General features: G+C 38.7%; 1 protein-coding gene across 7 annotated transcripts in view; it reads left to right on the forward strand.

The window, feature by feature from the left end:
• Nucleotides 1-15,353, forward strand: part of FILIP1 (filamin A interacting protein 1) — a 98,478-nt gene that overhangs the window by 34,270 nt on the left and 48,855 nt on the right. For all 7 annotated transcript variants that reach the window (XM_026665194.2, XM_026665192.2, XM_026665195.2 and 4 more), the window contains one exon: nucleotides 10,804-11,082. In XM_026665194.2, coding sequence (XP_026520979.2) covers nucleotides 10,810-11,082 — 273 coding nt within the window. In that variant the 5' untranslated portion in view covers nucleotides 10,804-10,809. The remainder of the gene's footprint in view (nucleotides 1-10,803; nucleotides 11,083-15,353) is intronic.

The following is a 15,353-nucleotide window of genomic DNA, read 5'->3' on the forward strand; positions in this document are numbered from 1 at the left end:
AAACACTGAGAGTTGCACTTAAAAAAGCTTATATGAGAAATATTTGTGTTTGAAAGACCTGCAGCAAAGACATGCATATCTTAAGAATGAAAACAAGGTAATTTGAACATTTAAAAAAAAAGGTTTTACTTTTGTTACATTAGATTTATTTATTTATTTTGTCAATGGCTTTCAAGATAATAGGTATAAATAAAAACATAGTTATGGATACATGGATACATATAAGAAAAATAAAAGAAACAATAGGACAGGGACGGTAGGCACGTTGGTGCGCTTATGCACGCCCCCTACAGACCTCTTAGGAAAGGGGTGAGGTCAATAGTAGACAGTCTAAGGTGAAAGTTTTTGGGGTTTGGGGAAGAAACCACAGAGTCAGGTAGAGTATTCCAGACACAGATATGAAATATGAATATAAAATCCTAATTTTCCTTTGATGTCATTAAGAATAATGTGTAGAAAGAACCACCAGACTTGAATAATGTCTTCAATCAATCAGAATAGAGTTGGAAGGGACCTTGGGGGGTCTTCTAGTCCAATCAGGAGACCCTATATCATTTCAGACAGGTGACTGTCCGGTCTCTTCTTAAAAATCTCCAGTGATGAAGCCCTTAAAGGAGACAAGCTGTTCCACTGGTTAATTGTCCTCAATGTTAGGAAGTTTCTCCTTAATTCCAGGTTGTTTCTGTCCTTGATTAGTTTCCAGCCATTGTTTCTTGCATTGTCTTCTGGAGCTTTGGATAATAGGTTGACCCCCTCTTCTTTGTAGTAGGCCCTGAAATACTGGAATATTGCTATCATGTCATGTCTTACTCACACCCTACTTGTATTACAGCAATGAAGGGAAGAGATCCCCCCCCCCTTGTTTAAGGTTTTATTTAATTCTTACAACATCTTCAATATAAAAATAATCTCCATGTCAAATTTAGTATGGCAATACCAGCAGATCAGTTCGAACCTGGTGTTCACAAATGGGTTAGACTATTTCTTTTTTTAAAAAAAAAAATTACTGAACAAACACAAAAAAGAAAGAAAAAGACATTAAAAAACAATGGACATGGTGTAATCATCCTAACCCACATAGTTGTCTTACATCGCTAAATCATATAAAAAATAGTATATATTTACATTCTATATACGTAGTATATAATATATACATAAAATCATTTCTTATTTTCTTGATCCTTCCTCTGTTCTAACCAGCAATAAAACTTATCCCATACTTTGTAATAATCCGATTCATCCTTATTTTTTAGTTCTTTTATCAATTTGTCCATTTCTGCACACATCCACATTTTCCTAATTATTTCTATTTCACTTGGAGTTTCTTTACATTTCCACTGTTGTGCATAGGCCAATCTTGCAGCTGTGATTACAGGGATTATTAGGTGTATAATATCTTTGTCATATCTTCCCACATTAATTCCTAACAAGAAAAATTCAGGTCTGTATACTATTCACATTGCCTAATTAGGAACTCCATGCTACATTTGCATGTGGTATTCTGGCACACAATGGATTAAGTGCTTAGTTATCTCAAGGTTTTTTGGGTTCTACTGGATCTCTAGGTGGCTCGCATCAGGTTATCAAGAACTTGCAACTTTACATCAGATTGTAATGGCAAGAGAAAAGATGCAAATAAGCAAACCATCTGTCAGTACTAATAGATTCTTGCCAGAGTTTTCTGTTAAAAATCTTGTCTTAAATCAAATACAGACTTTATTTAGGTATTGTCAGGGAGGGAAGTTGGAAATTGACTTTTCCATTAAAACCTTTTCTAGCTATGATTAATTAATCTTGGCATATACAACCAGTATTAAATAAAGCGGCAGCAAGTATGACGTTTCTAGAATAACCAAAGGTCATTCTGGAAGGTTGCACCTCATTATGTTCTCATGCATATTTTAAAAATAAATATTTTAAAGGGGAAATTATGCTTGAATAACGAAATAAAAATGATTTATTATACAATAAATGTTTGCTACTTGTAAACAATAATTTTCCCACAAAGTATGTATGAATATGATAGACACAATGAAACTAATCATGTAACTTGATTAAAAATGACAATAGAGGAATTTAATTACTGTGCATTCATTTGTATTTTGCTAAAATAAATGCACTGTTTTATATTTTGTCATATAATGTACCTGGTACATTAATCTTAGGCTGATTTCCAGTCTCCCTTCTTGACATTTTCCTTACGTCGCAAAGTATTTAATTTCCATGAAGCAGTAAAAGCACCACTGAGCTTTTCAAACGCTACTGACCTGCAATGAATGCTATTACAGTAAGTGAACTGTAGGAAGTAAGAAACAAGATTATAATCAGTTTAGATCTTAAAATTGCACAACTGATGTGGGAGCAGAAAATGTCACTGTGCAATTTACGCATTTTTCCGTGCAAGGAAGTCCCACCAAATCCTGCAGGGCTCCCCTGCAAAAAATAAGAAATAGTGGAAAGAAGCAGCCCAGTGTTATTCTTATAAGAGAAGAATTCCTTCCCAGTCTTTCAAAAGTAAATTTGATTCCTCCAGTTTTTCTCTCTATCCACCAATTTCAATCAAGACTGTATTGTTATCTTATTATCTGAGAAAAGTGATATGAAGGTGAATCAGATTTGTACATATATGTATGCTAATATCTTTGATAGACTAGGAGTCACATCTATAAACTGCATTCTGACTCCTTACAAAGGATGTTAAATGGGGTACATTTTTAGCACATAATGATTGTAGGCTGGCAAATCAGGTTCAGCTGAATGTACTCATAAAAGCCGTTTTACAATTTTTTTGCACTGAATATATGAGCCTCTAAGATTCAGTTTGGTAAAATAAGCTGTTGATGGGTAGAACTTATACAGATGTGTACACCCATGTATTGAAGTTAATTATATCTTTGTGCAGCTAAATGCCTACATAGAGGTACAAGGTACAAAAAATAATGGATAGAATCATTCCTAAATACAGGCTAAGAACCTACATTGCCCCAACTCAAGATTTAGTTAGTAATAAAAAGAAGAGTTATACATTGTATTGTACAAACCCAGTTTTCACAATTCAGTGGTTGAATTTACACAATATGCCAAAGCAAACCCAAACAAGCCATATTGTAGCTTAGTGTAATGCACAAACCTTATCATGTGGGTACATGTGGATTTGGAATGTGTCATTGTTAATATACATGATTGTGACATTTTTAATGATAGAAGAACCAATGGAAAAATTACACCATCATTTAAAAGAAAAAAATGCATATCTCCAAATACATTTCAGAACCATTGCTATACACCATCATGTAAGTATCCTAACGATGCACACTCAGTATTTTTGTCAAGCAGAAATACTACAAATACAAAATCTGATCTCAGAGTAATTTCTACTGTGTGTGCTGCTTTATCTGTTGCAACTCTTTGGATTTGGAAATATACTATAAGCATCAGCATTAGAAATGCCTGTTATTACCATGTCCAAGGGTCAATTGCATAGAATTCTGAGTCTTTAAAAAATGTTTTCCATCTCGGGACATTCCTATTTTGTTTGATAATTTTATTTGATATATAAGCTGTGGTTATCAAGTGACTTTGACTGATGCAGTTTATTAAAAATAGTAATAAGAGCTGCAGATCAAAATCAGATGATGAGAACGTTGTCAGCAGAAGAATAATCACGAACCTAATGAGGGGATTACATGACTTGGGACTGTCCTTCACAACTGTGTTAATGTCCTTCAGATGGCAAAAGATGGCATCTCGTTCTGCCCAGATGATTAAATCCTATTCTGCTTGAGGAATGAGGGTAGAGCAGTGGCTCTCAACTTTTTCTTCACCACCGACCCCCTTTAAATATCTTTCATGGCCAAGATTTAAACCGTAATGTTTCTTCAAGTCTTTTCGGACCGTCTGTGACAAAATCATGGCCCTCCCTGAGGTCCACGGACCACAGATTCAGAACCACGGGGGTGGAGATTGGTCCTTTCCTTTTAAATGTTCTAACACAGGATGGTTTAGCTTTAGGAAAAGGAATTGGTGAATCTGGTTTTATTTGCTGTTGGGAAAAACCATCATCAATTGCTTTTTTTTCTTACTATATGTAGGTGGTATCTGGGAGAAATGACGTTAGACATGGAAGTGCTCCATGTCTCTGATCTCCCAAACCACTTTTTAAACACAGAATTGGCATGTTGTTTAAACAGCACTAAAAGTGTGTCTAAAAATAGCTTGGATGACAGGTTTGAAGGGTGGAGTAAAATGCAGGATGAAGCATTTCGGTGCCTCATCCAATCCACCACGACAGCTACTACTCTTAAGCCAGGTTCCCAAAATAGACTGGTGAGAGGTCACAGTCATGAAGGAAGGGTTGTAAAGAGCTTGGGGGCATTCTTGCCCACGTCATCTGGGCTAACAGGTGTGGGAGAGAGGATTGGGGCGAAGTGGGAGAGAGCGATTGAGAACAAGGAATGAAGAGGAATGGCTGCAAGGCAATTGAAGTAGGGCAAGTAGCACCGCCATCCCCAAAGTAATAAGCATGGCTTACAAAAAAGACCCTTGTGACTCAAAGCAGCAGAAAAACCTAAACAGACGTGACAGGCCCAGCAATACACATCTTGCAGAACACAGTTGTCTTCCCTGGACAGAATTAATGTTTTGTGGCACACTGTCATAAAAGAACTAATCTTGTATTAAAAAGAGGTCTAAAGGTAGCTGCTATACCATCCATCTCCTGGAATAGGTTAGTCTGCCCTACATACAGGGAAGAATTGGATTTGCAGCTACAGAGAACTGGAGGAATATGGTGAGATCATTGGATGGTTAAGGGTAGTTTGTTTGTTTTTTAGATTTTGTCAAATATGAAAATTGAGTACATTAAAGAAGTAGAAAATTACATCATTTGACAGTTTGCTGCTGTATTGATAGTTAGAAATGATAAGAAAAGGGTTAGAGCAATGGTCCCCAACCTTTTGAGCACCAGGGAGAAAGATTTTTTCCACAGACTAGAGGGCGCGTGGTTTTGTGCGCTGCCTGCATCCCACAGATGGAGCTTTGCTTGTTTCCGTGACCTGGTTTCCAGCATGCTGCGACCTGGTGCAGGTCCATGGACCAGGGGTTGGGGACCCCTGCATTAGAGGACTGCATGAGCCTGTAGGCATGCATGAGCCTATTGCCTGTAGACAATAGATTGTCCATCACTGATTTAGAGAGCTGTTGTCCACTTCCTGGAAACCGCATCACATAAAAACCTGAGGGAATTGTAGGTTCCCATAGACCCTTTGATTACAACTGCCAAGAATCAATATCAGTATCAATATTCATTTAATGTAGTTTTAAAAACAGAGAAAATCTCTAATTTACTCCCAAATATAGAAAATCCTCTGAAATTACATCACCAGCCACTGCCCTCAGCTTCTCAAAAATGTCACATGTGGCTCCCAGCCACCAGAAATTTAACCAGTCCAGATTTATCAAGTTCAACATCATTTTTTGTATGCAGTTCAACTCAGTGAGAATCCAACAAAAAGAATATGACCTTATGGTTATTATATAATAAAGTATATTCAGGAACAAAAACTAACCACGCTGCTGGAGTTAATGCATAAAATCACGACCAGGATCATAAATAGCCTTTCCTTTTCCTGATTTGTATTAAATTGGTCAAACAAATGCATAGACTGTGTGGTCAAAAAGTGTTAAGAAGGAAATTTCAATTAATAATCCCTCTAATTCCTTTAAATTAGTAGCTGCTACTACAACGTGCTTGGAGTTTTGTCATTTACACTATCAGCTGGCTGTTGGTACTGAATGGAGTCTTTTAATATTAATAAAAATTTCAATATTTTTAGTCTGGGTTATTCAAGAAATGTGACTTAAGACAATGGTACCATTCTAACTAAATACCAGGAAGATCCATAAACCATAAAATTCTTGAAGTGTACATCTCGATAGGTATTACCTCTCCCTCCCTCCCTCCCTCCCTCTCTCACACACACTCACACGTAATCAAATGATTTCCTCTTTGCTTTTCTTCCTTACTAGGCAATACTAACAATAGAGTGGGTAGGAGGGGGAAAAGACCCCAACCACAGGTTCAGTTGGGGTACCAGAAATATGGGAAGCTGCAGACATCTCACTCTTCATGGCATCACCGCTAGCCCTCAAAATTCTGCCTCCTTGTTTATAACTTCACAGGGAAGCAAAAGTATTGTTTGGGATTGAAACGGGCTATGATAAGAAAATCCTTCAGAGTCAGCACAATCGGCTCAGGAATTCTAGGAGTTGAAGTCACAAAAGGGCCATTGTTCCCCACCCCTGGTCTATACATTAAACTGTCCCTGAGGTTACTCTGCAGGAATGCTGGATTAGCTAGATTGCAAATCACAGGAACTGTGACCTCAGGTAGCCTGGCTCACATCCATGGCCTTTCCTACCAGCACAATAAGGCAAGCAATAGATCACATCTTGCTAACTGGTGATTAGTAAAGAACATTCCCATCTAGTCAGATTATTATTCCTTCTTTTCCTGTCACATTTGCCAGCTGGTAATGCATTACAGACGCAGAAGGCTCGCTTCCAGACCATTTCCTTCTTGTCTAGCTCCACATTCCTATGTGACATTTCACCTCTGCTGGATCCCAGCCTAATCGGCCAACAGCATAAGAGCTAAATGTCAATCCAGTCCTCATGGATTAGCTTGACTATCTTTTGGAAGAAAAATGAAATGAAAATGCACTGTCAGGGAAAAAAAAGGGGGAGCTTCTTTCTTTCTGAAAAGAAGTTATCTATCTTTCCTATAGAGCCATGAAATAAAGATACTATCAAGTAAGATCCACAGCAAAATAAAAAATTACAGTTTGTGTCATTATTTCTTTTAATTGAAGGTTTTACCTTTATTTTCCAGTTAGAACCCTCTAATATCAAAATATAAACAGTCCTTCATATATATATTATGTATATAACCAGAGTGCACCAAAACATACATTTGGGAGGCCTATGTGAAAATAAACAAAATTAAACCAAAGAAAACTATAAATTAATCTGTAGTTTTCGGGATACTTTTGATATATATATATATATATATAGTATTCAGCTTTGTTCGGGTATTTTCCCACGTCATTGTAGTTGTGCTTTAAAAGTTGTAGCAACGTTTCAGCAGAATCTCATCTGCCATCATCAGGCTTCTGTATTGTGTATTATAGCCTGATGATGGCAGATGAGATTCTGCTGAAACGTTGCTACAACTTTAAAAGAACAACTACAATGACGTGGAAAAATACCCGAACAAAGCTGAATGCCATACATACATACATACATACATACATACATACATACATATATGTACACATATACATATACATATACATATACATATACATACATACATACATACATACATACATACATACATACATACATACCGTGAAGTATTAGGCTCCTTGATTAATCATTTTGAATAAAAACTCAGCATTAAAATGAAAATTTAAAACCCCTGGGTCATTGTGAGAAATAAAAAGGTAAAGAAGATCAGCTGCTCAATAGGCTGTGGCTATCACTGACATAGAAGTCTACTTGAATCACTTTCCCACTGGTTAGGATTAGGGCGATGCTTTATAGATATTATTCGGACATAATTGAAGAGATATAAAATCTATCCTTACTACTTTTACTTTGGCACAATGATAGTTGGATGACGATGGAAGCTGCTGTAAACCACTGGTATAGGTGGCAGGACTCACCAAAAACCCAGAGAAGACATTTTGTCTTAGACCAGGTGTATCAAACTCGCAGCGTCACATTGTCGTCACATGACGTATCATGACTTTTTCCCCCTTCGCAAAACCGGGGGTGGGCATGGCCAGCGCATGATGCCTCCAGCTTGCAGGCTGTGAGTTTGACACCCCTACCTTAGGCCGTGTAAAATCTTGAGGCCAGAGGTGGTATTCAGCAGATCTGACCAGTTCTAGAGAACTAGTTGCAGAAACTTTTGAGTAGCGGAAACTAGTAGCGGAAACTTTGAGTAGTTCGGAGAACCGGCAAATGCCATCTCTGACTGGAGATTTTACAGTATCCTTCCCCTGCCATGCCCACCAAGCCACACCCACAGAACCAGTAGTAAAAACATTTGAATCCCACCACTGCTTGAGGCTATACTCCAACAATGTCCTCCATGACTCAGATGTTCTGGAAACCTACCCTGAAAGTATCATAAATTGTCTCCAGGTCCTTCCAAAGATCAAGTTTTATAATCATACATCCTGGCCTACATGATAGCTGGTATTAACAATTTTTCCTCTTGCAGGTACTTCCCCTGCTGTACTTGCTCTGTTCAGTTAATTTTACTTAGTCTCAACTTTGTTTTCTTGTCTCACAATAAGAATTTATCTGCCTATGTGCAAGTGTTTTCACATCCTGCAAATTTTTCTCTAAAGTTATGTACATCGGCACCTAATAATATCATTCACTTTTCAGCTGAATGTGTGAAATAGTATATTTTTAAAGAAAACATTAAAATGGTGTGCTGTCAGTTCATATTAATGTGCTGTATTTAATATTTACTGTGTGATTATTGTTCTACTTATGTGAAACATAAATTGATGTTATACTGAGAGCATACATCTGTGAAAGCATCAAAACTTGTCTTATGAAGTGATGGTCACCCAAATAGCTTTGTCTCTAAGAAGGCACTACCACTGCCATTGTCTCAGTTTCTAACTTGATGTCTTAACCATGACACTAATAATATAACATGGCAGTAATGAAATCACTCAAAAATATGTTGCTGTGCCATTCTTATCTGCTTTCAGAATGGTTTCTGGTTGATTAAACTGATGATATATTTCATGGAATTAAAACATTTTCATCCCATCTTCTTATCAAGCTGTTTAACAAGTACAAAATTATATGTGAAAACTATTCACAAGAGCAAAACCAAACAAAATTAAAAAAGAAAGTCAAGTTGGCAGCGTATCTGGTAAAACTAAATTAATAAGGCAGGGTGCAAAATGAAAAGAAAAATAACAACACCAATCTTTGGTTGGATTCACATGTTGTGCTATTTTAAACTGTGCTTTGTTTGGCTTAGCATGTTCTGTGAAACTCCTATCCTATGATTAATGCCATACAATATTGTTAAGCAAAGAATGGTTTTATATTGCATCACTAAAGCGGCATGAAACATTAAGGCATTTTGTGGCTGGGCCTATGGCCATTTCTGGTTTGGATGCCAGGGAGACCAGAATTTCAGACTTTCCTGCTTTATCCCTAGTAATTCCTATTACTTTCTGAGTGGGCAGCTGCCAAGCTATAGTCAAAGGTACCCTGTGAGAACTGCTTCTTTTAATACGTATCAACATAGCTTCTTCCCTTCTCAAAGATAAAAGAAAAACCCAACTACTATTAGGCTGTTGAATTAGAAAGGGATCCTACTGATACTATTCTCCCAGAGCCAAGAATATCATTAGAAAGCTAATTTGCATTAACCATTGTTCTTACAAGAGAAAATGTGTATGTTAAGGAGTGATATTTAAATTCTGTTTAGTCACAAGACTTCAGTAGCCATTATATATCTATGTATCAGCCTCCAAGAAGTTTTCCTGACATCTTTTGCTGCTTGACTCTTGTCGCCTGCCATAGAAACGGGGGAGGGGTATTGGGGGGAGATTGCTTGAGTGCAAAGACGTTCTTGTGTGAATTAAAAAGGAGAGGGGACACTTCCCCGCTTACAATGCAACTGCACATACTTATCTCTACTAAGCCAAGGTCAACCGTCTTGGCATACTAGATGAATGAGAAACCACCTGAAGATGTACCCCACATAACATTATACACACCTCAGATTGGATAACCAGTCTGGATTCTTGTGGGAGGGGACTTGGGATAACTTTCAATATGTAATTTCCGTGCCTATTTACCTCAGATCTTGGCTTTCCTTTTGTTGCTATCACTTCAAATCCAGTAAAAGTACTTTTCTCTATTTTAATGGAGTCTAAGGTTTCTTTCTTGGATTTTGAATGGAGGCACAGGTGACATAAAGCAAGATCTGAGGCAAATAGGTGCAGAAATACATATTGAAAGTTATACATATTGAAAGTTGCAGCTGACACTATGTTCGTAATAGAAATAAGGTGATCAAAGACTGTCTACTTGACCAGTATTAGATGGCCATCCCACTGCATAGAAGTAACCAGTTTGCTTTCTTGAGGTGTGAAGATGCTGCATACATATCACGCTGAGACCACTTCTGGCAGTTTCAGTAGTTGCAAAAAAAAACACCTTCTGTGCATGCAAAATAATCCCCATGGGTATCTCCCTGATACCACAACTATGGACAGTGCTTCATAATGATATAAAACAAGTTCTCTGCTAAGTTTTTAAAAGAAGCAACTGCATTCTTTGTGAAGCAGCTTTGAAAGGTGCTTTGTTCCTAGCATCTTAAAAGCAATGAAATGCTTCTGAATTTTCCTTAAAATTTAGAATCATTCCTCCCCAATTAGGGAGTCCGGAAAACTTTTCTTTTACTTTCCCTAGTGACCAATTACAGCAATTTCCATCACTGTTGCATTGCAGTAGTGCATATGTGACACTCGGTTAGTACATATTTAAATTTATATTTAGATGCTATCCCATAATATTTTTTGCCGAAGGTTATAAACATATTTCTTTGGAATGATGTGAAAAAGTTTGGGCTATTCGTAGTGGTGATTACTACAACAGATTCATTCTTGGTTGTCTTGAGACCCCTGTGCAAATTGATAAGTTGTGGTTTCTTTAAAATGCAGAAGTCTTGCATTTAATTTCCCCCCCTTTTTAATCTAGATCAAAATGCGATCTCGAAATCAAGGTGGTGAGACCTCATCCAACGAGCAGTTACCCAAGTCAAAGAGTATTATGAACTCTTCAGAAAATCAAAACTTTCAGGAAGATGCAAAGAAAAAGAACAAAACTAATCAGAAAGAAGATGAAATACTAGGTCCAGGAACTGTGAAGCAGCGCAGCAAATTACAAGGGCCCAAGGAGCGAAAAAGCAAGAAATCAATAGAGCTCTCTAAAGAGGACCTCATCCGGCTCCTGAGTATAATGGAAGGAGAACTACAGGTATATATAAAATCTAATTATTTGTTGTAAGATGTTTGTTCGTTAAAAAGTAAAAAGTAAAATATTTGTGACCCAGCAATGAAACTTTGCTATTGGGAGTCCCAGTGGCACAATGGTGAGAATGCAGTATTGCAGGTGCTAACTCTACCCACAACCTAAAGAAATTGCCTGCCTGCCTCCCTCTCCCTCTTTCTCTCTCTCTCTCTCTCTCATTTCTCATCTATCATCTATCAATCAAAATGAGGAGCCTGATTGTTGGGGACAACATGATGACAATGTAAATTGCCCAAAGAGTGCAGTAAAGCAGGGGTCCCCAACCACCGGTCCCTGGACCGGTACCAGTCCGTGAATCATTTTTTACCGGGTCACAAAGCTTGGGCGCCGCCATCTTGTTTTGATGGCGCTTCTGGGTTTTCGGTTGCTTCCGGGTTTTCAGTTGGAAAGTGCTTCCGGGTTTTCAGTTGGAAAGTGGCGTTTGGGTGCTCGCAAGGGGCGGGGCGGCTTCGAATGAAGAGCTGTCCCGATGGCGGTGGAGTCTCGCATTACTCGGGTACCGGTCCGTGGAAGAATAAATAATCGTGAAACCGGTCCGTGGTTCAAAAAAGGTTGGGGGCCACTGCGGTAAAGCATTATGGAGCAGTATATAAGACTAAGTGTTATTGCTGTTATAAGGTTTTCAGCAGAGGATGAAAAGCCTCCATTCCTTCTCTCCTACTGAGAAATGCACTACCCTAAATCATCCAGCAGGCTCTCTCTAACGCTATGGCTGGGATTACACAATAAAGTGTTAACAATGCACATCTTCTATGTTTACAAAGAATGTTGTGCTCAACCTCTATTAGAGTTCACAAAGCTAAAGTGATTCCAGAAAATGCTAAGACCATGGCTGAGTTCCCACAACATGGTAAACCACGAACTAGGCCTGTGGGAGAAGCACAGATATCTGCAGGAAAGATCATGGACATACAAAGGAGTGCGGTTTCCATTATATAGTCCCTCCTGCCATCTTGGTCTTTTGTCCCTCCACCTTCTCTTGAGAAGGCAGCTCTTTACTTTGAGGAGATATTTTACATTATGATTCCCTTCAGTGACATGCAACAATTGATTTTATTTCCTCAAAGCTTCTAATTTGCTGCATCAAGTAGTGGTTAGAGACTTCTGCATGCATCCTGCACATGCTCAGAAATGTCTTCCAGTGTTTCTAGTGAATCAGAATAGTGGCTTGATCACAGTTTGTCTGTAGAACAAACCCAATTGCTACTCTCTGGTTGGCTGTTTGGGAAAGAGCTTATTTTCATCGTTAGAAGATTTTTCTATTGTTCTCTAACACTAAGGTGGATGTTTATTCCCCCTAAACCTCCCTGTGTAGATAGAGAGGAAATCTTTTGCAGAAAAGAAATGCAAACTGAGTTGGAGAAAATGGAATAGGGTTCTGTTACTTTCAGCCTATCAAAAAATACCGTTGTAAAATATTAGAGAGGGTATTGGCAGCCCCTTCCTCCCAACCCCTGCTTGTGAGAAAGAAAAATCTGCCCTGTGAATCTCATCTTCAACTTCAAAAACACTAGCCGCATCCCCTGATCTCCATAAGGAAATGAGAGCCCTGTTTATTCACTATCTAAGCCTCTATGACATCATCTGCATGATATCATCTGTCTCAGAACAACATCCAAAATTCACTGGTGAGAAATGAAACCATTACTACCCCTACCAAGATACTATAGACCTGCCTGGTAACTGCCTTACACATTAAGTATTCTTACACAACTGGAAAAACTGACCAGAAAGTGCAGAAAGCCTTAATCCTAGCAAAATAATGGAAGGGAAACTCAATTTGCATTGATTCACACAGTCCGTTAATCTCAAAGAAAAGCTGCTAGTGAGATAAAGATTCCAAAGGCTTCTCTATTTTTTTTAATGAAGTCATCTCCCTGATGAGTTTTCAGTTGATATCCTGATATATTCCCTGGAATGGCCAAGTCAAGAAATGTGAAGCCTGGCCAAAAAAAGGGACGATCCTAAGTGCAAAGCAAACTAGGATGAAGATTCTGGCAGGGCAGACCATTTCAATAATTAAATATCTTTGCATGTGTATGTAACTGATCACTTTCATAATGAGAATATATGTGTTCATTTTTCTGTTCTGTTTAATAAATCTTAAATAATGCAGTAGGATTGGAGGGGGAGAAATGCTCTTGTTTTTTTTGGGAAGATAAGCAGCCATAATGCAGTGCGTGGACTACAATTTCAATCATCCATGAAAATGGAAGTTATATTCCAAATCATCCAGAGGGTGTACAAATTGAGGAAGTTTGCTATAATATTTTGAAGATACATAATAAGAGAAAAAGTAAGCAACACAGTTCCATCCTTTTTCAGTGACTTTACTGAAAATCCAAGTAGGAAATCTTCTCAAATTGTTTAGAGACGGAGAGGGAGGGAGGGAGGGAGAGAGAAAGTCCTTACTTCCTTGCAACTCATTTTGGGGGTTGGTGATGGGGTGGGGGCTGAAGGAGAAAGAAGAGCAGGATACCTTTAAAAAAACACAATGAGATATTTTAGGATGACCGCTCCCAGGATTCCCAGCTCTATGATGTATGACCTCTACAACTCTCAGAATCCCCCATGGGCTCTGGGAGTTGTTTGCCATCACATATGAAGAGCAACAAATTGGGGGGGAAAGTGGGGGGTGGGGGGCTTTAATATACAGTATCCAAGCGACATCTGTAAAAAAACTAAAGAAAAATCTTGTCTTCTATGAATCTACAGCAGGGGTCCCAACAGGGGTGGGATTCAACAGGTGTTATTACCGGTTCTGTGATTACATTTTGTGCCAGACGCACACTGCGTGTAATAAACCTTAAGCTGTGCCACCGGGGCAGCTGAAAAGTGCTGCATGCGGGTGCACAGTGTTTGAAAAGCCACTTTTTTACTGCTTTTTTAACCTCAGCTATGCCGCGAAAAGCAGCTGAGGTTGAAAAAGCAGGAAATAAAGGACAGGTAAGAGCCCAGGCGGGCGGGCGGGCCACACAGGAGCAAACACAGAACCGGTTCGGTTCTATAGAACCAGGCAGAACTGGTAGCATCCCACCCCTGGGTCCCAAATTTGGAAACTTTAAGACTTGTGGACTTCAACTCCCAGCAGAGCTGGCTAGGGAATTCTGGAAATTGAAGCTCACAAGTCTTAAAAGTTGTAAAATATGGAGACCCCGGTCTACAGTAATGGGTAAAGAAGAGAACTGGACTATTTAGTTTACCTTCAGTCACCCTAGTCATTGACCATAGACTCTACAGAGCGCTAAATTTGTCCATGGGCACATTTATAATAGACAGCTACAGTTTTTCCCAAGTCAGCTGATTTACCCACTGTGATGTGGTAATTCTTGAAGCATGCAAGACATATCAACACATTTTGTTTTGTGTACACAATCTACAATGACCTTTTGAGTTTGCTTCTTGTACTGCCAAGGATTGCGGAATGATAGGCTTTAGCAAGCCTCCTTGTGGTCTGATAATAGCACAGAACAAAACTGCTTTTCAGTGTCAGGAAAATGAGAAGTGGTATCTTTCAACCCTTCAAACTTCAAACAGAGTAACTTTAATTCCTTGTCATGGGAATTCAGTACTCTTGGACCAGACCACAGATAATGAATTATGTCAGCCCAGAGCTTGGGTGATATGTTCTCTTTAGACTGAAGTGACATCATCGGTGTAATTTTCTGGCAATAAAACAGAGGCAAAGCTGTGTTGGCAGGCAGCAATTGGATCTTTCTGATCTCTTTCAAAACATGGTGTGTAAAATGCCATTTCTTTGTATCAGCACAACTATCAGCGACCAAACCTTTGCAGGCATTGGAGGTGGGCAGAGAAGTGACATTCTCAGATCCATTGGAGGCACTGCCAATATCCTGGAAAAAGAAGAAAAAATGCAACGTATTCTTGTTTTAGAACAGGGGTGTCAAACTTGTGTTGTCATGACAGCATCATGTGATGTATTGGAACTTTTTCCTCCTTTGCTAAAACAGGTGGGGGCGTGGCCAGCATGTGACACACCTGGCCCACGGGTTGTTTTAGATGAATGGACAGTACAGTTATAGCATCTTACCTTTGGGACATCAAATTTTATTAGCTACGATTACGGAAATGTCAGTCAGCCAAAGGGAGATGAGTTACAGTGTTCAATTCATTGAACTAGTCATACAGGTTCATTCCTTGTTTCAGTCCTGAGTAACAGGTTTGTGACTTTAAAAAACAGCAACATTGATTTGTGG

This window comes from Notechis scutatus, chromosome 1, assembly GCF_049901735.1.
Source record: "Notechis scutatus isolate UNSWTSFEM ecotype Mainland chromosome 1, rNotScu1.2, whole genome shotgun sequence".
Lineage (NCBI taxonomy): Eukaryota > Metazoa > Chordata > Lepidosauria > Squamata > Elapidae > Notechis > Notechis scutatus.